This window comes from Metarhizium brunneum, chromosome 5 (genome assembly GCF_013426205.1).
Source record: "Metarhizium brunneum chromosome 5, complete sequence".
In the NCBI taxonomy this organism is placed as follows: domain Eukaryota; kingdom Fungi; phylum Ascomycota; class Sordariomycetes; order Hypocreales; family Clavicipitaceae; genus Metarhizium; species Metarhizium brunneum.
In genome coordinates this window covers 3812874-3833011 of record NC_089426.1, presented here as the reverse complement: position 1 = coordinate 3833011, position 20138 = coordinate 3812874, and the positions used below count along the sequence as shown (strand labels likewise).

Sequence of the window (20138 nt, the reverse complement as noted above, 5' to 3'; positions counted from 1 at the left end):
CTCACTGTAACGACCTCTTGCAATATGACATGGCCTGATCAACAAACTTCCATGCTACCCTTGTTTTGTGGCGTTTGTAGCACCGGAATCTCGCATGGCACTCTGCGCATATGGCGGGCTTGGGGTCAGCCACATCCAGCCAACGGTGCCGCAGGCCACTAGTAGTAGTAGTAGAAGGGACTGATCAGATCAGAGTCGGTCTGGGCCATCTTCGAGAGTGTGTGGGTGTATGATGGATCCGATATTCATTGACTCCAGAGCCTTATGGTTTATACCAGACGCCCCCTAACCGGTCTGCTGGGAAGTGGCTGTTCCGTCGCGCAAGTGCCCTCAATCACGAAAAGGCGGGCTAAATGCAGGAAACACGGACAACTGTGTATATATGTACTGCATACATTGCAGTTGGGCTAAATCTTGAGCTTAGGCCATGCACGTCAAATTAGTTACGGCGTCATTTTGGAACGGTTTTTGGGACCGAACTCGATATCACTGATGTGGTACCTGCTTGGGCCAATACATTAGCACTGACCAAAACGTATATAGTATGTATGTGTCCAAATTGTGTGCCTACATGCGTGCGCAAGGACCTAGGTAGGTACTTGGCTAGGTTGCTTTGCTTTGCTTCTTGATGCCCTCTGTGGATACATCCCCGGAACGATACAACATCGACTATGTGTATCCTATGGTGCAAGATCCACGCTGGGATTCTGCCGTCACCCTCAATGCTGGCGCCGGATGTCAGGAGGCGATCATCGTATTAATACCATCGATCCACCCAGGCAGAGTCTTTCGCACTCCGTGTCTCATACCTAAGAACAGAGACTTGACACTCCTGTATGTACCCAGGTATGTATGCCTTGGCACGGACGGCATACATTCAAACACCCAGGAACCACAGGCGACCTGCCGAGGGCCAATGGATTTTCGTAACCATGTACAGGCTTCGTCTTTTAGTACGTATGCCGGACTGGATGGCATACGTACTGCGAACTCTGCAAGAAGAAGTACAATACTATGTCATTTCATCTTTTGTCTCTAAAAGCCAAGACGCTACTCCACGTGCCTGCTAGTCCCACAAGTGAACCTGGGTTATTAGTTCCAAGACGGTGCCCCTTGTGCTCGAGAGATGCCTGGAGGACACTGATATGATTCCGGGGTAACTCGTGGAGACTGGTCTGTACATTGTGTATGATAGTGCGAGCCGCTCATGTACATAGCTCCAGAGCCGTTGACCTACGGGAAATACCTGGACACAATTCATGCCAGCCTGTCTGCATAAACATGTACATGTAGCAATCAGCTTCGTCATGGGAACCGGCAGACGCAGACCCGGAACCACTCTTGCCACAAAGGAGCAGACCTCATCATGCAGGAGCTTCCCCTAAGTCGCAGGTTGATGAGGCGCTGTACGGAGTAGCCGGTGGAGTTTGGGCGGAGCCAAGAGGAAGCTGACATGAGATGAGCGATGGGGTGGCGGTCCGTGAGGAGGGCAAGCATCTTGGTTTCTTGCCCGACGTTGCACTGCATGGCTGCCAGACTAGGGGGCCTGGCTACATACCTTGCGTACTTGAAGACAAAAACAAGCACGGCAGGGAGGGGGTGATGGTATGCCAAGCGCTAGAGATGCAAGCACAGCGCACAAGCTGGTCCCGAGGGAACGGGATGGCAGTCCATCCTTCTTATTCGCTCCTTTAATAGCGCCTATTGCCTGTTCAGTGACAGTGGTTGAACGATGGGGCCGAGGACCAAAAGTCTGATATGCGACAAGTCCCGCAGCGGTGCCATTCCGTGACCTTTGCTGAATCGTCTATCCTAGTCTATCTCGCGCTAAGCTTGGCGATACAGGAGCGGTTCCAAGGAAGTGCTTGCTCTTTGCCCTAGGTGAGGTTGGTCCGTCGTCCCATTTCAGCCGCGAATCGGAGAAGCGGGACTTGGTATTGGGCTTTTCCAACTTGAAAGAAAGGTGCGGCTGCAGCTGTGCTCCGTGTACTCCATAACATAACACAGACCAGGCGAATTGCAACAAGCTTTCAGTCGCGTCCTCTGGGGTCACCCTGGCCCGGTGGGTTTTGACCACTCTGTTGGGTACCGCGGATGAAGGCAGGCCTTGTTAGACCAGGGTTGTCAGGGTCAAGACGAGGTCAAAGTGATACATAATCAACATGCAGCGAAATATTGAGCCTAGGGAGCGAAGAAGGTGTGAATGAGCCGAGCATCATGATTTGTAACATTTTGCATGGCGAGGGCTGGTGAGGACATGGGTGCCAAAGCAGCGGAAGTGTTCACCAGATCAAGCGCGGAATACCCAACTCCCGCGCCTGTCGGGTGGAGGCAGTTCATCGTGACGATGCCGCTGTTGCTGAACGAGGTGCTCTAGGGGGATTCATGAGCTTGGTTCATCTCCGACATCGTGCCAACGCTGGCGTGTGTCGTCTCCCCTCGCCAATGTTAGCATGTAACGGTCGTCCACGTCAAGCTGCATGGACTCACATGGCAAAATGCATTGTACGAGCTTTATCACAGGGGTGGCGACTCCAGCATCACCTGTTTGCTTCCCCCCCCAGACTTGTCCCAGAGCCCAAAGCCATGGGAGGGGCAGTTGAGTTTTCTCAAATTCATTTGTATTGACGAGCTGCCTTATTGATCCGGGCCGAAATGCATGCTGTACTTTGCGCATTTGGTGTTACCAGGAGGACTTTGTAACATGGTGTCATACTGACACTCCCGTGACGAGCTTTTGCGAAAATTGGATAATTTAGCGCGCAGGTGCTGGTCGCCGATTCAATGGACACAAGAGAGGGAGGCTAGGGGAAGTTGTCATGGTTGGCTAAATCAACCGTCACAGACTTGTCCCAGAACGGAGAAACCAAGCGCAGTCCCGAAGCCTCGTGCCAAGCCCAATAGGCGAAAGAGGGGGTAGCGCAACATTGTGCTGTATGTAGATGGCACGATCATGGCACCTGAGAGTAGTGGGTGGTGGTGGTGGTGGTGAATCGGTGATGGTGGTGGCAAGGGCCCACGGTCCAATGTTCCGAAACCTTGAATGTTGGAGCGCCTGGACATTGAATGGCGCGCGCTTCACCATTGATTGATGTTGGGTCAGGCGTGCCGTCGTCTGGTAAAAGTTGGCTCCAAGTCGATTGTACGCGCGTAATAAGCACGGAATTAGCGAGTGCGACTCACGCCAGCCGCACTTGCCTCGATTTGGGCTGTTCCCACGGAGTAGTGCGTTCTGTGGTGCTCTTGGCAGTGCTGAGCCTGCTTTGCCGCTACCGGACCGAGGAACCCAGATGCCCCAAGTGCCAAGATAGGAGTACCAGGTAACTTACTAGGTAGTTCCATACATCTGCTCGAGCTAGTCACTCTCCAACTTGCAAGATATCAATGACTGGTAAGGAGGCAATGCAAAGGCATGACTTTGCAATGAGACCAGCGTAGGCGCAGCGACATGTTCCGTCAAACCAGCTGGGATTACGCAACAAGCTCACCAAAACCAAAGAAAGAAAAGAGAGAGAAGAGAGGTCTCGCAGTAGACTAGACTGGACTTCGCATATTCCAACTTTAGAATGCAGCTATATTCGTCCACGGGGTCCCTGTCTGAAGTTCAGCACAGGGACGCTCGCACAATAGCAAATGGCCCCAAAGTTGGTAGTGAGTGGCTCCTGTCTGTGCACTCTTGCGCTCAAGATGTTGCAGGAAGTTGAGGGGTGGAGGTGTGGGGAGCAAGTCCAAAGATGAAAGTGGATCGGGCCTTTGACTTCTGGCCAATGTCGAGTTGTTCAATGGGTCTCTTCTCAGCCTCAGCAAGGACAGGCAGGTGCTGGTGCTGGGGCTGCTTCTAAGTTTACTCCATTCCCGCTTTCAACAACCAAGATTGCCAAGGTACGGCTGTTTTGTCAAATCAAATGTTTCAATGATGGACTTCCCATCAGGCCCAGAGCTGCTGTTCCCGTGCAAGTCTTGCTGGGACCGAGACTTGGACCCATGGATCGATACTTGGGAAGGAGAGAAGGTTGAGCTTGTGTCCCTCCACCAATCAAATACACCATGGACGTCACTGCTTGATTACTACCTGAGAGTCCCACATCCCGACAGCTGCAAGTCGCCAAGATGCCAAGTCGCTCAGCGCAGAATTCTGCTTGCACTTGACGTCTGGAGTCTCGTACATACAACAATGTCACCACAAGCTCAAGAGCCCCTATGACAGCGCGCTCCATTGTATCCGCAAGGTGTACGGGGCACAAGGACAATAGCTAGAGTACTACTCTCGCTTGCGGGCACTTGAACAGACGCATGTACCCGTATGTACCCCGTGCTCCAGAGCTTGTAACACGGTACCTCCTCTTCCGCTACCCCACCACGCGCTCCATACGGAAGGAAACACCTGCCTTTGTCGCCTTTGCTGCCCATGCTGCCCATGCTGCCCGCGGTCTTGCGCTCCTGCTCAAAATGTTTGCTCCAGGTCGCATGTCTACGGAGTACGGTACGTATGTGGGTATGTGGCCGAGTAATCCGTACTGTGCCGATTGCCGCCTAATCTGGGCATCTGCTCTGGCTCTCCCTCTCCGGCGCAATGTTCTCGACCCAGATGTTTGAACCTTGGGACCTCTAGTGCGAATATCGAAGCGGTTTTATCAAGAACCGCTTGCACCGACTGCACCGCTGAAACCACTTCCAGCTCCATCTTTTGCTGTGAATTGTGTCGACATGTTCCTATTCCGAGTTCGATATTCAACTGTGCTGCCATGCTGAGCCGTCAGCTGGCCCTTGACGCTAATCGCTCCTGATATTGAGCAGATATCCCCTCCAGGAGGTTGTTTGCTAATTTCGCGCAGGATACCCTGGTTTGTCTGGCGCTGTCGTCCCCAGCCCATCGGCAGGTCCCCCATGATTTGGGGAAGAGGCGATCTTTGTGGCTGGTTGCCCATAATATTACGGAGCACGCCTTTTGCAAATCCCCGGATCGTACTTTGCGCCATGGTGCTCTGTCAGTTGCTTGGCTTTGGTTGTGGCGGTACGTCTCCCGAAGCCCCCAATGCAAGCGTACGTGCAAGGGCTAGCAATTCACTTGACCGGCATGTCGGTCAGGCTGTCTCCTTAATTGTCGGCGAAAGTCATGCCGCGGTAGTCTATGCGTTTCCAAAGCAAGACCGGGATGGGAAAAAACAAGTAACGACAACAAAAGACAGAGAGCTTCCAGCCTCAATGATGTTCCCAACAAATTTGAGCGATTGCAGAACAAGGCAAGGACGCCTTGTAAGCTACCGACAGCTAGTCCTCGATACATGGATATTACTTGACGAACCATATCCCCGTCTCCACCTCTCTGAGGTTTCCAAATGCAACGGGTTCGTTCACGCAGCATCAGTTTTTCTGCTTTCCACACCCTACAGTCAAAGACATGCGGGTTTTTGAGTTTGCGCCACCATGGACCGTTCAGACCTGCACATATCAAAACAGCAATGATGCTGCTATGATACTGTTACGGAGTATAACAAATCAATCTCGACTGCTGTATGGAGTATGATGCAGCAATTGTCAGCGATGCAGTGAGAGGAGGAGACTTCTACGTATGTCGCGTCCCAGTCCATGTACGTCTACATTATCGTCAGTTAACGTTTAACAGCTTGACTACCGCGTACCTAAGTACTTGCTCCCCTGACTACAAATCCACAGAACTCTCTTCACAGGGACAGATTTTCATGTCACCAAATCTCGAAGAGAGCACTCAAGTGCTTCCATGGCCTTTCTGCGTATTTGTGGTTGAGTTAAACCATCCAAACAGAAAATGAGCTGTGCATAGCCGGGATGTCTTCTCTCTGGTAAACGCCTCTTTTACTCGAGACCTTCATAAATGCAGGACACAGAGCATGGGCAGACCAGGTATACCTTTGTCTTATGGGATCAGCATCGCATTAATGTGCAAAGCCCTCTGCTTTGGTATAGGTGCAGCTGTTGCGGCTGTCGCTATCCTTCCTGTCCAACTTGGCGCTTCGGGAGAGGCGGCACGGAGGCGTACATTGTGAACAGGTTCACTAGGCGGAAAATACCGTAATAGGCCAGCCACCGTCGCAAGTTTGATACCTCCATCCTGGACATCACTTGTGGCGCGCGCGTGCGTGCGTGCCCCCAACTATGTCACCTGTATCGAACCTCGAGAAACCAAACTCGCTTCAAGTGGCTCACGGGGCTTGTGGCCACATCGATCAACTCTGTGGAGACGACGTTGCACCCTCATCGATGAAAAGCTTACTAGCCGTGAAGCCTGTGGAGAAATCGTTTTGTGCCAAACACCACCTTGCCCGCGAGGCTTACTGTTTGTTTTTTCGGGTGTGCTTCCTGCTGCCCCTTAGCTGGTTGCCGATCTTGCCTCTCTGAACCCGGTCTGCGGTGGTCTGGATCTTGCCCAAGCCCTGGCATATCGCTGGTATTATTTACCAGGTTGGAGATCTCTCCGATAGCACTTCTTGGAGTTCCGGCCTGGCCAAAGTTGGCACCTTGGGCACCATGCCCCAATTGCTCTGAGCGATATTTGCTCCTGGAGTCGGGGATTTTACAAAGCAGGTTGATAATGACTGGTACTCTGTATATGGCATCTGAACCGTTTTCACTGTACCCATAATTTTCAAGGCCAAGTCAGACACAGAGGTCTGCAGCACCCTATTGTGCGCGATTTCATGGATGAAAGAACGGGCCCATGTAATTTTCTGGGCTTATTAGGTATGCACGTTATTTGTTACCTGAGAAATGCCTTTATCCGAAATCACGATACGTCGGCGCTCACAGTCTTGAGAGCAAAAGAACAAGAATCTGACGTACATAATGGACGACTACTTTGAGGAACGTTTTTTTCTCTCTGGCATCTTTATCTTCAGCAGTCGTTCCCAATTGGCTCATGGTAGGAATGTTGTGCAGATTGACGTTGCGGACGCCATTGTTGCTGTTTCTACTACCAAGACATTGCATCACTACCTCGGGCTCGACATGACCGGGGCTTCATTCCGTCCATTGGGTCAATGGAACCAGAATTTGGGGTCAAGGTTTGATTCAGCAATTGCACAATACGCAAAACTCAACATTATGTCATGTCTCAACATGCGCATTCATTGGGCAGTTTATGGACTTACACACACCACCGCGACGTTTGAACATGCTTCAAATGCGAATAGAGCCCTCACGAACCTGTATTCTCAAAGCACAAACCGCGTGGGTCAGTCCTCGTGGTGGCTGCGTGCTGAGTGGCGACCCAGAGACGAGAGCCTTTAGAGGGGTACGGAGATCCGAGGGCCTCAGACTAGCAAAACACACTAGGTTACTGGCCCAAACTGGCGTCTATGATTAAGACGACGACTGAGGAGTCGTAGACATATTAACTATGTGTCTCTTCCCCACCAAGTTCTCTTTGGATAAAAGACGCACTCCAAGTTGGGATCCACTGGGAGAAGCACTGCTCCGTCCTGGCGGAGGGGATCTTAGGAGGGGTAGCCGCCCATCTACCTATTACATACATGGTATCTTTTCTCCTGCACCAGGGCGACATAGCAAGGGTATCGACCAAGATGTGTGAGTGGAGCAACTACACCAATAGGTTTGGGAAAGCTGTGAGTGGATGATTTTGATATTTCACGAGCCTGCGGTTCATTCACGAAGTGTCAAAGTCGATGCGGTCTTCCTGAGGAGCTGGACGAGAATGCCGGGTGTTTCTTTGCCCATCCACACGAGATCTCTCAACATCCAGACATACTTTCTTAACCCCCTCCACCTGGTCCAATGCTGTTATCGGTACGAGTCTTGGGCATCCCAAGCTGTGGCCTGGGGCGAGGATGGACCTTTAGAACCTTCGCTTGGCCAGTTGAAGTTGAAGAGGAGCGTGTCAGGCTGATGAGCCCTAATATGACATTGCTATGGATCGAGTCGAGCCAGATTGCCATATTAGATTACTATTGCACCTTGACAAGTCAGCCGTGGAAGATCTAATGTGACACTGTCCGAGACTCCAGCGGGTGTACATACAACATCATTGGGAGCATTTTCTCTCAACTATGAGCCCTGTACCATGTGGAGGACCCCCCGCATAGTTAATCTGGATGCAGCTCAGCCAGACTTCCAATGCATGGTGATGAGGATTGAGGGCTTCTAATTGCCCCTGTAACCGTTACAATCCAATAGCTGAGGACGCCGAGATTTTCTATGTACCACGTACATGGACATATGTATCACTGTTTCAAGGACGAGGGCTGGGCTACCTTGAGCTCTTTGCCACCTGTTGTTGGGTTTGAAGAAAGGCGGCACAAAAGATCTTGATGCGATTATGTACTTTCACACCCAAGCTTTGAACCGTAACCTGCGTGGAGGTTCATTCAGCTGGGGACTTCAACGCACATATTATTGAGGACAACACCGCCGCCGTTTCTCTGGGCTATTATTACTGTGCGGGATTGTTTGCGAGACCGCAGAGTCCTGTGTCCTCCCCAAGACAGCCCAACCGCAAGATAATTAGGCATTCCTCATCTTTCTGGAACCCTGAGCCGTTGCGAATCCGACCATTTCTCCCATCCTGTGGGTATTCCTTCAATCTGGGTCCTCCAGTTCTTGCCTTGGCAAACTGACTGCAGGTGGTGGTAGTACATGGGAACATTTTGCATCCACTCGAAGTGCTACTGTTGACTGGTTGCGGAGTACACGAGAGAACTACTAGGGTAGTTAAATGCTGCCCCATATCAGAAGACACAGCCGCATTTTTTGGATTCATTGGGATTGGCCGTCAAATTTTCAACTCTTGATATCCTGTATTCGGCGGGACATGTACCTCAGCTATTCCGACGAGGATTGTTCTGTTCACTGGAATGCGGTCAACAGTATCTATCTAGTATTGTGCAGCCCCGAATCAACTGACACCCAAGGCACCCACCTACCTACCTACCTACACCCACTGTAGGTAGGTACCTAGGTAGGCATCCTAGGTATGTAGGTAGGGAGCTAGCTTGGCCTCCGGTACACACACTCTCGGTGGTCGCTCATTGTAGGGACCATGCAAATAGTGCACGCTCAGCAGGCGTCGCCCCTGGCCGGAGAGGAGTGTGATGATTTGGAGGCTGCCGGGTTCACCACCGACTGATTGACTCGGGAGCCCAGTTCTGCCCTCGTTGGCCACAGAGTACTACTAGCTTAATCTGGGAAAAGGCACACGGCTTGAAGACTGTTCCACAAACAACACGTTTTGGTAGGGGTGATAGAGCTTTGTCACCGCCCGGCACAACTACCTAGGCAGTTGACCGAATGGCGACGCGAGCAACACGATAAACAGGGACTTGAAGTATTTCCACGAGCTCATCTCCCACCGAAAGCACACGAAGCAATCACAATGCGGCTTACGTGTATACATATTGCCCGATGCCACAATAGTAATGCCTCAGCTAGCCTGCCGTGACCCCTGATAGACGGCAAAGAGATTCGCAGTCCAAGACAAAGCAAATCGAAATGGCATGGATTCATCACGGACCCTGCTTTGTGCGCATACTCGGGAAAGTGAAGGCATATTTCTGTCACAGCACGGGCTCATCAACAGGGAAGCCATGCGCCGAATGGATTGCATGGACCACAGGACGGATGAATAGTAAGTACTATGGAGTACAGAGTAGGTGCAGTTTGGAGCAACATGTGGCAGGGGCAGGGCGCGCAAACATTCCTCTCCACCTCCCAGTTCATTGCAGCATCTTAAGCCTGCAATTCTCGTACATTGTACCGAGTACAGCGTCTTTTTCTCATCGGCTCTGAGGCGTAGGGAGGCGACTTTGATTGCCGATTTCAATCCATTATCTCCCAAGTTGCTTCCTACGGGGTACCGCCAACCTTTACCCCCGCCTCCTCATTCCAGGATCTTGATGCCAAAAAACAAGAGCAAAAAGCTATGGAGCAACAGAGCAACTAGAACTGCCAGAGAGATCAGGAGGCCAGCCCAGGAATAGGCCCCCCCTGTCGGGCTCCACCGACCTCGCTGCTTGTGTTGGGGAGCCCAGAGGCTGTCTAGGACGTATCTCCGTGGCCAGAGCTCTTCATCGGCGACGTTTGACAACGCGGGCGACTGATGTACTGAGGTGGGAAGGAAGGTTGAATATTGGGCTCCGCGGGCCTTGTCAAAATATGGGTTAACTCAAGTGAGGGGTGAGCAGATGCTTTTGCTCAAGTATATCCACGTCCACGACCTAGGTATGTACATAGTACTGTATGTATGGTATTTTAGGTGAGGGAGTACTACTCAGCACCAAGATGTACAGACAGTATTCGAGAGTTGCTTCATTCGTATTGATTCTGATGCCAGGTCAGGCCGACGCCGATGCAGACACCGATGCAGACGCAGACGCGCAGGCAAGAAGGTTGACGACAGCAACTGGCACGCTGGTAGGGAGAGTCCGTCCTCAGCCATGGATGTCAACGGTATGGTAGTGAGTACGGAGTACATGTCAATACTTGACTGCACGCTCGCACACCACGGCATGAGATCCACTGTCAAGGTTTGCGAGGTCTCTCAGGTCTCTCAGGTCTCCCAGGCCCAGACCTTGCCTCCACCCCCCTTCTGCTAAGGACAGTCCGCTCTGCTGCACCCCCCGGGCTGTCCGGCTCTGGCTCTGGGTCTCGCTGTTCAGCCCTTCGGAGCTAGTATCAGTAGTCTCTCTGGTGGTTGCTTGAACGTTCTGGACAATTGGGAGGACGACCTGGGGGCCTGTATCTGTACTTTGGCATCCCGTCGCAACCCATGTCCTGTCAAGGACGCTAGCACCCAAACGACACGACACCCCCCCGGACCGTCTCTGGTGTCTGGACGCTTGTCGTCGTCGTCGGTCAGGTAAGCCTACGAGAGAATGTCGTGTGTACCACCCGGCTTCCGGGGGCAGGGGCTGGTAAAGGGACGGCGAGAAGAGAGATTGAACCAGGGTGAGATAAGTATGAAGTACATACATGCGTCCAATTGAGACCTGGCACCTTCAGCTACAGAGGGTGAGCAAAGATATATACATTGTGTGTGACACCCGCAAGTTCCAACATTTCATTTTCTGGATATTCCACACTCGGTGCTTGCCTCTGTCTCTTTTCCTTTTGTATTTGATTCAAGGCAGTAGAGGCACGGAACAGACTTCAACTCGAAGCGCTGTGCGCATCCAGTCACCTCTCGTATACCTTTGTACCCATTACTCAAGGTTCCCAAAGAGACACCGAAAACCTTAAAAACAGCATCCCACATCCGGTCGAGGATACAAGTTTCTCTCTCTCTCTCTCGGAGCGTTATTCGGCCCAGAATTACGATAGTTCTCGACTCAAGAGGGAGCACAAGCGACGGCAGAAACCCTTGGGCTTTGGAGCGAAGTGTCGAGATAGTAGTGCAACCTGCGAAGAAGAGTACTCCGCCGCCGAATCGCTCACTCATCATACCATACCTTTGGGTTGGACAGTGAGCATTCAAGTTGCCGCAACCTGAACAGCCAACTCAGGGCTTGACTTATCATCACCGACAGTCTGGCGCTGCGTCCAGAGGCAACCAAGACGCGGGCAGTGTCGGTAGGATCCTCAGCTGTCATCCCCTCTCGCTCCTGACATCTTGATTTTCGACCTGGGGACTTTGCGACCCTCGACTCTCTGCTCGTGGGGGTCTCATCGCGCTTGCACCCGAACACACCCCTCTCTCCCTCTCTCCAAGCAAAACTCAAGGCAAGAGGCCCAGACGGATCCGCCAAGTGGATTTTTGACGTCTTTTTGAGTTCGGCTTGGACGACTCGCCATCGCAGCTTTTTCACCTCAAAAAGTCGCACAGTCTCTGTGACCGGTCTGTCTGTCTTGCGAGCATTGCAGGTCTTGGCCAAGTCAATCGACTCCCTCAGCTCCAGAACTGGGCCGTCGGTTTTTGCATACCAAACAAGACAGGCATCCACGCCTCCAAGTCCCACTCCCGTCAACCAGGGTCAGCCCCTCCGCCTGGCGGCACGATACTCAAGAGTCGAGTCTGGCCGTTCCCGGACAGTCAAGTCGTCTTGTCTCGCTCTTGTCCTAGTCGGCTGTTGACTTGTACGACCTCTTTTCATACTTGGGTCGCTCCTGCTCTTGCTCCCGCGAGTTTGAGCTTCGGTTTGACTTTTTTTCCATCCCCCGAAATACTGCGAACGGACCTTCTTGGTATTCCGTCTCCCAACCTGTCTGGGCTCGCCTAGCCAGCGTGCTTGACGAACTTGGCAAGTTTATTGCTATTCGCGTCTCGCTACCCTTCACGGGAAGAAGGTAATTACCTACTTCACAATACGTTTCTGCGCTTGTCCAGGCGACTACAGGTGAAGACCTGCGACCGGCCTGCAACCTTGATTTTAAACTTCTGCGACGGGCACAAACTAAGGCAGTCGCCGGCGCTCTTCTCAACTTAGACCACCTCACCCACTGCTCTTTCTTTTTTTTCATCTTCTGAGCTAGTGGCACTCTTTCAAAGACGAATTATTTCAATCCCAGATCAAGCTTGCCCGTCGTCCCAGTCTTGTGGTTTTCCGACTGGCACTCAGTAGTGGTGCCTCACCTCCCATACGGACTTTGTGTGCTTGCGTCGCAACACCTACTTATATATATCCAGTCCTGTGAAGAACCCGCCTACCTTCTTCGCCTGACACACCATCCTTTGTATCCGCAAATCTTTGCTCTCTGTCGGGTATTCTCGATTCTTGTTGATCACAACGAGCCTCCGAACCGACCTCAGCTCTCGGCGCCGTCTTTGGTGACAGAGAATTAATCCACCAACGCAATAAATCGTCTACAACAGTTGGAAAAAGTGGACAAGCAAGTCATCCTATTGACACTGTAATCTATCACTTTGCTGAACAAACAGCCTTCGAATCCACCACGTTCGAAACCGCTGGTACAAGCTGAACTACAATGGAAGTGTCGTCCAGTTTTTCATCTCGACGCTCGGCGGCAGGCTCATTACCACCATTTTCTCTGCCACCGCCAAATGAAGTTCCCAGTATGGCTCTATTCACTCACCGTCCCTCGTCCCCGTTTGGTTTTTTCCCGTCCAGCCCTCTGACCTCCTCTCCAGGAGCTAGCGATGGTCTCAGCCCAGGCTTGTCTAGCGTAAATACCGCCAGTTCTCAAGGCTCCCAAGCACACGGAAACATGCAGTATACGTACAGCGCCAACGTCCACGGCACATGGCCTACGCCAGGCACCTCGAACTACAGCGTTGGCGGCACTTCGCCAGATCAATCCTACGGCGGCCATCGCTCGTCAATCTATGGCCAGCCGCCTACGATGGGTTTTGGAAATCCACGCAGTTCACAGTCTCCTGCTACTGGGGGTGAAGGTCTTCCGCCGCCTCCCTTCAACGGCGTTCATCAGCCATTTCAAACGTCGATTTCTGGAGGGGGCGGAAGCGGCGGTCAGGACGGCCACCACATCTCCGGCCAGGCGCCACCACAGGGCGCCATGTTGAGCTCAACTCAACCTCATGCGGCGGGAAGTGCTCCAGCTCCCGTGGACCCTTATTCTCACTCCAGACCACCCAGCAACCCGAGCTACTACCCTGCTTCGTCTGCGACGCAGCAGGCGAGCTTCTCGTCGTATGCTGGGCCTCAGCAGCCGTCTCCAACGGGTACCAGCCCCGGATCTCGGGGCCTGGGTCACTCAGCCATGGCGCCCCCTTACCGACCATATGGCTCTTATCAACCACTGACCACGATGAATGGCCCTGTCATGTCCAACATTCACCAACCCGGATCACAGTTATCCATGATTCCTGCCATGGGCGTACCACCTGGCTACAATCACCAGATGATGTATGGTCACCATCCTCAGCCTCAACCACAGTCTGAGCGTCCGTTCAAGTGCGATCAGTGCACGCAGTCCTTTAGTAGAAACCATGACTTGAAGAGGCATAAGAGAATCCACTTGGCCGTCAAGCCTTTCCCATGCTCGTTCTGCAGCAAGAGCTTCTCTCGCAAGGACGCCCTCAAGGTTAGTGGTCCACCCCCTTCCGCAGCTTGCCGTGTGTGACCCGTGTGCAACACGGCCATGGAACCGTACTGACCGTGTGTTTCACTTACAGAGACACCGACTCGTCAAGGGCTGTGAAAACAAGAGCAACGAGGCGGCGGCTGCTGATGATGCTGCCGCCCAAGAGCGAGCGGGTGAAGGCGACGACGACCGATCCTCGCTGGGCAAGGAGGTTTAACATTCAAGTTGGACTGTTTATGTGCATGGTGTGTGATGGGTTCTCGGAGTAGGGTGTAACCAGATTTTTGTCTTGAAAGCACGGCGAACGGACGGTTTAAAGACGGCAAGGGAGCAGAAATTATCATGGGAAACTGGGGTTACCGGCGTCTTCGGAACTTTGTTTTGAAATCCCCCCAGGAACGGCAGCACCGGGGTGTAATGTCTACATGGACCGGGCGGCACTACAGGAGCCCGCGCAATAGCCGAGCCCTAGGTACGGACGTACAGTATCAGGTTTACGGACCGAGATTGGGCAATGAAGGGCTTCATGTGTTGAAGGATGGTTTATTTTTTGTCGTTGGCTCTGGTATATCAACCGGGTGTTTTCTGCAAAGTGAGAATCAAAGCATCTCCACCAACGTGGATTGGGAGATGATTTTTTTGCGGCTCTTTTTGCTACAGGAAAACGGAAAAAAGACGTGGCGGCAACGCGAGCCTCACATGGTCCGGTCTACCACTCTTCATCCTCGATGGCTTTTTGGTTGAAAACAAAAGGCAAGAGGGGGGGGGAAGAAGAGGGAGACGGAGACGTGAGAGGAGAGGCCTAGGGCTGGTTTTCTGAGAGTTGTGTAACTAAGAGTCGGGATTTGACTAAAGTCTACACAGTCTCTCGGAACAGACTGGGCCTGTGTATCTATGTATTGTGTGCTCACGCAAATACTTCTCTGTACATTGCTTTTTGGACCGGGTTTGGGCAACTTTTCGGATAGTGACATGACTTTTCCTGTCTTGTTTCTTTTTGATGCGTTCTTTTGGGTTTGCTGCTTTTTTTTTGGTGTTTGTCCTAGTTTGTATGGTTAGGGACGGGAATAAGTAGTACCTCCCTCTGGCTACCAGAGGAGCCAAGTATTTTTTTTTTTCAACACGATAATGTGGACTCGGTCAAAGGGTGCATGTGAATGTGTCTTGGATGTAGTTGCCGGGGGACGTGAGGACGCGAGGACTTGGGGACCGGGGGAACCGGGGACCTAGGGGACTTGGGGCCAGTTTCTGTTTCGTTGGGAACAAAGACACTTGACATCTCGGGGACCAGGGTCCGGCCCAACCCAGAGGAATGGATGAAGAAAAACGCCATGTGATCAGGGTGCTCGGTAAGGAAGGGGTAGCTTGCTTTTTTGCGCAGGAACATGTTGTTTATTGCTTTGTTTTTTCATTCTTCATTCTTGTCTTGTGGCCACGCGAGCAACTGGGCCAAGGCGGCCCAAGGCCCAAGACGTACTTGGGGTGCGGCAGGGTTTCCATGTGTATTGTGTCAGTCATGGGCCTTGTTTTGGAAAGGCAACCATGATGGGGTTTGGTTCAACGCTGGCATTCATTGTACGGAGTACGTGTGGGCGTATGGACAGCTCTTTGGGATAGGGAGTCTGCAGTGAGTGATTTGGGAGGGGGTTGTTTCCGTGATTCTCGTTCTTTTTGGGAGTTTGCTGCAAGACGTGGTTGTACAAGGTGTGCAAGCCGGGCTGGTGGGTGTGGTCAGTGGCCGTCTATCTGCCGCTGGGAGGCGCGTGCATATGTACGGAGTATGCGTGCCGACTGGATGGATGGGGCGGCGGCGATCTGTGCTGGTAGGAGGCACGCGGGGCCGTGAAGAATACCAGAACGTACCAGAGAGTTGCGAGGAGTTTTATTTTGCCGGATTGTAGGGCGTGGGCGAGGCTATTTGGATATGAGTGGTTTTCTTGTCTTTTCTTCTTCTTCTCGACCGGCCTTGGTTTACTACCTGCTATGCGAGTACAAGATGTCAAGTCAGGTTGGTGAGTCAGCAGGATGGACGAGCGTCTGTACAGTACGGAGTAGGCAAAGGGCCAAGGCCAAGCATTGGCTAAACTCTAACTTAATCGCGGTCGGCCCCCCCTTTCCCCCCGTTCTTAGAGCCAGGCCCCACTCTTGTCCGGGGCGCGGAGGGGGTCAATCCGGGGTTTTTTCTTGGTTTTTTTACCACTTTGTAATTTTTCGCATCTTGGCTGGCCCCCCGTTTTTTCCTCTCTTGGGCACGCCAAGCCCAGGTATTTATGCGGCGCGGAGAGAGTGGCATTGCTTGTGGGCCGGGCTGGGTGGCAGCCAGGACGTGCGGTGGGATTTTGAGATGGGCGAGATTCCTGTCGAGGGGTACATACTTGCCGGAGGCGGCCGTGGTCGAGCTTGTGTGGCCTTTGTTGTGCTGTGCGACGGCAAGCTCTGCATTTTGGGGACGTCTACTCCAACCGGCTTTGGGGGATTGGCGCGAGTGGAACGGCGTGGCGTTCCGGAGCTGGTGTATTGCGAAACTGGTTGTTGTAAAACAGGGTTTATAGCAGAAAGGTCTAGTTGAATTGTTAGAGGTGTAGGTTCTTTTTGTAATTAATAAAACTCTATTTTTTATAATATAGTAGCTACAAGTCTGCTTCTATAATTTAACCTGAAGGCTTAAATCTTATTAACCCAAACCCTAAAGCCTAATTATAGGAGTGAATATAATATAGTAGATTTAATACAATAAAAAGGGGTTCCGAGTCACGTGACTCATAAAGGATCTCCTGTAAATCACGCGATCCCTCTTATTAGCCAAGTAGGTTAGGGCTGCCAAGAGTTGCCTTCTAATAAAATCACCGGAAATGTGGATTGGTTATAAGACACACGGGATTCGAACCGCTCAACTATAGCGGCCTGTCCCAAAATATTAGTATAAAACCTAGTATTTTAAGCTAGGAAACAAGTATTTAAAAAAAAAAGTAAAAAAATACCAAGACTGGGGTTCGAACCCAGGCATCTTTCGATAGTAGAGATTATGCCAAAAAGCACTTAAATCTACCGCCTTAAACCACTCGGCCATCTTGGTTGATTGTCGTTTTGCTCTTAATTTGTCTTATCAAGGGTTCACGACTTGCACCCAGTCAAGTCGACTTCTTGGCACTTGGTGGAACTGCGGTGAACGTAAAGGCAAAGGTGGAGCCAGGTTAGCTGTTAAGATGCTTTATAAGGCCTTATTATTAAATTAAGAAGCTAAATTAATTAGTACTTTATAGAAACAGACCATCTCCTTTAGCGCAGTGTGCTGGGAAATGCACATGTCCCCCCATCTTGTCGTCCCAACAATCTAACTGCATGTGTCTTTTTATCCTGTCCAGTTATTTATGTTTCTTTTGATGCCACGGCCTTTTCGCGGACCCTCGGCCTGATGGTTTCGTGAGGCTTGACCCGATGACGATGGCCTCAATGTTCTGAAAGACAGACCAGCTCTTTCGCCAGCACATGCCACATGTCGTCCATGTCGGCGTCACGACTTTCCCGAGTCCTTCTGTCCCTGTTCAGAGAGGTTATGGAGTCTTGATCCGTGGTGGCATCTATCTGTTTTGGCGTGGGATAGGCCAGACGGAGGTCAAGACAGGGGTTGCGGGACGAGAAGCCATGGAAGCTTTCATTTTTGTCTTGTTGTTCCCTGCGCACGGGCAAATTCTTGTTGTTGCTGCTGCTGCTACTGTCATAATGTCTTCCCCGTGCGCCGGCTGCAAGTCGCGACGACGACGACGACGACAAGACCGGACTCTGCAGCTTCGTCGTCCCAACTGGGCTAGTGCCAGCACTTGACCGAGCTGAAAGGCGCCCATCGCAATCCCACGCTGCACAATCCCGGCCTGTCGTCTTCCCGCAGCGTGTGTATGCCCCTTGGCAAGCGCCACCATGCCGTGTGACCGCACTTGCCCGTCCAGAAAGAAAAAGTCGCGACAACATTTCAAGTTTCATCAATCTCGTGCTTCCCCGTTTTAGATTCTCTCAACCCCGGCGGGCGTGCCAGAGGTGAACCGACGAAATTTCTATCCTGGCGCAGACGGGCGACTCAATGCGTCCGTCTGGTCTTTTTCGCCTTTTGTCCCTCGGCCTCCGGCGTCGGCGCACCGTCCGCCGCCGACCGCGCGCCCCGGGCCCTCATGCACTGTGCCTTGGGGGGAACTCGGTGAGCAAGGATCGCATCGTGGTCGCGTCCACGTCCTTGTCCGTCGGTACTGTAACTACATGCGTGCTCGACGGGGGGAGGGAGGGGCCGGGGGTGTGTGTCTGCCGAACACACATCTGGTGCCCCAGCTAAACATACTCGGTGCTTTATATCGTCACTCTCAAACGACATTTTCCAAAAAATAAACATCTCTCTCGTCTCGTAGCGGCAATTGGAAATATACACCGAATTCGAAGAAATAAACAACAGTTCAATCTCCAGTTCCTCCTCGCTCGTCTCGGCGCCTGGTGCCGCCCTGCGCAGAAACACCCCCTTTTGCATGTATATCCCTTGGGGATTTGCCCTCGGCGCCCCCAAGTCCAAATAGGCTCGTTCCGCTCCCGACGACGCGGCTACTTGCATCCATCCATTCCATCTTCCTTCGGATGTACTCGGCAAGGATGCGCCACGGACCGAGTCGCCATGTACACACGGAGGACGGCGTACGTGTACCGCGTAGGGTTCGTCCACCCTCACCCTCGCACAATTGTCCATGGCACAAGGAGCGGATCGTAATTTTTCTTAAATACAGAGGTTCTACAGCAGTCGCTTTGTTGGGCACGACTGCCTTGCCCCCTTTTATTCACGGAGCACGGAGTACTCGCGTTTCTGTTCTTATTTTAGACGTGCTTGGGGAACGGCCCGCAGCGTCAGTGACCGAGGCGCGCGTTCTTGTCTGCTGTCGATGATACGACGGGCCAGCAGACGGTTTGAGCGTTTCTATGTGCCTTGGTTTTCCTCCTTGGGGGGGCGTTTCGCGGACAGGCGCAACGGCAGGAGTTCATCGCGGTGGACTGCCATGGGCGAAGAAACAGAAGGGAACAAGGGCCGTCTTTGTTCTTGGCCCCCCCCCTGGGCTCCTTCGTACTGAGTACGGAGTACATACATCTTTGTCCTGCTCGTTGCGTGGGAGGGGCGTGCGTGTATTGGGGGATTGGTTACACGGCAGCCTTGGGTGACGTGACATGCTGCTGACATGGCCGTATTTCGGGCCACAGCTACTTTCTTTTCTCGGGGTGGGTACGGTGTTGATTGCCTTTTTTGTTTTTCGACCCTTTCTTTTCTGGATGGTGCGCTTTTTTGGGGGGTTCCTGGGGGAGGGTGGTGGTTTGATGCCCGGGCGAGTATGTGTGGGCTTTGTGCCCGGCGTGGCACCGGGGCCGGGGAGTCGGTCTTTGTTTGAAGGGGGACGTCACGTCGTCGGCTTGGTGGAGTTGGCTGGCTGCCGAGAATGTGCGTTGTGAAGCGCTGTGCCGTGTGTGATGCCGGCGACGGTGGTTCTGCCAATTTGCTGTATCTCGATGGCCCGGGACTCGGATCGGAGAGGCGTCTCATGTGATTCTGCTCTATAGACAGATGGTTTCCATCATCATGTGGGGGTGAATGAGCAGTGAAGGGATAACTGGGAGAAGCTGCTTGGTAACACGCTTGAAACGCGTGCGGTTGGTGAGAGTCACCCGACATTGGACGCCAGGCAGAGGCAGGCCCTTGCTTGAGCACGGCCGCTCTGTTGGTACAGGGTTTGCAATAGCAAGAGGATGTGTGAATGTGTGAATGTGTGAGTCATGCTTGGGTAAAACTTGGCATGTGCGTGACAACTACATGTTATAAGTGTGTTTTCAACACTCACCGTTCTATTCCTGTAAGATTCGTAGCAGCTACACACTTGATAAATGAGATCCGTGCTTATATAAAAATGGACTCGTTGGTGACAACTGCGTGTCAAAAACGCCCCATTTAAATACCAGCTGCTCTATTTATATACGATTCACAGCAACTACCGAGCTCAAGGGTGTGACTTGTCCTAGTCTAGATGAGAATGTCATATTCGTGACAACTACATATGAAAGTGGTCCTCCACCAACGCTTGCTGCTTTATTCATGTAATGTTCGTGGCAGCCATCGACTATATGCATGTGAT

At 52.2% G+C, this 20138-nt stretch overlaps 2 protein-coding genes and 1 non-coding gene across 3 annotated transcripts; 1 reads left to right on the top strand and 2 right to left on the bottom strand.

Moving 5' to 3' along the window:
* Nucleotides 1-4634: 4634 nt before the first annotated feature.
* Nucleotides 4635-4979, bottom strand: G6M90_00g092020 (uncharacterized protein; the record flags this gene model as incomplete). The annotated part of the gene is made up of 1 exon (XM_014686360.1): nucleotides 4635-4979. The coding sequence occupies one exon, from the start codon at nucleotides 4977-4979 to the stop codon at nucleotides 4635-4637; it is 345 nt and encodes a 114-aa protein (XP_014541846.1).
* A 7930-nt stretch (nucleotides 4980-12909) lies between these two features.
* On the top strand, nucleotides 12910-14203 carry G6M90_00g092010 (uncharacterized protein; the record flags this gene model as incomplete). Its single annotated transcript, XM_066131412.1, has 3 exons — nucleotides 12910-12997; nucleotides 13073-13986; nucleotides 14078-14203. 3 exons carry the CDS (start codon nucleotides 12910-12912, stop codon nucleotides 14201-14203), a joined length of 1128 nt encoding a protein of 375 aa, XP_065987483.1.
* Nucleotides 14204-16964: 2761 nt separating this feature from the next.
* Nucleotides 16965-17062, bottom strand: G6M90_tRNA00000097. Its single transcript has one exon. It is a non-coding gene; the product is annotated as a tRNA-Leu (tRNA).
* Nucleotides 17063-20138: the final 3076 nt, after the last annotated feature.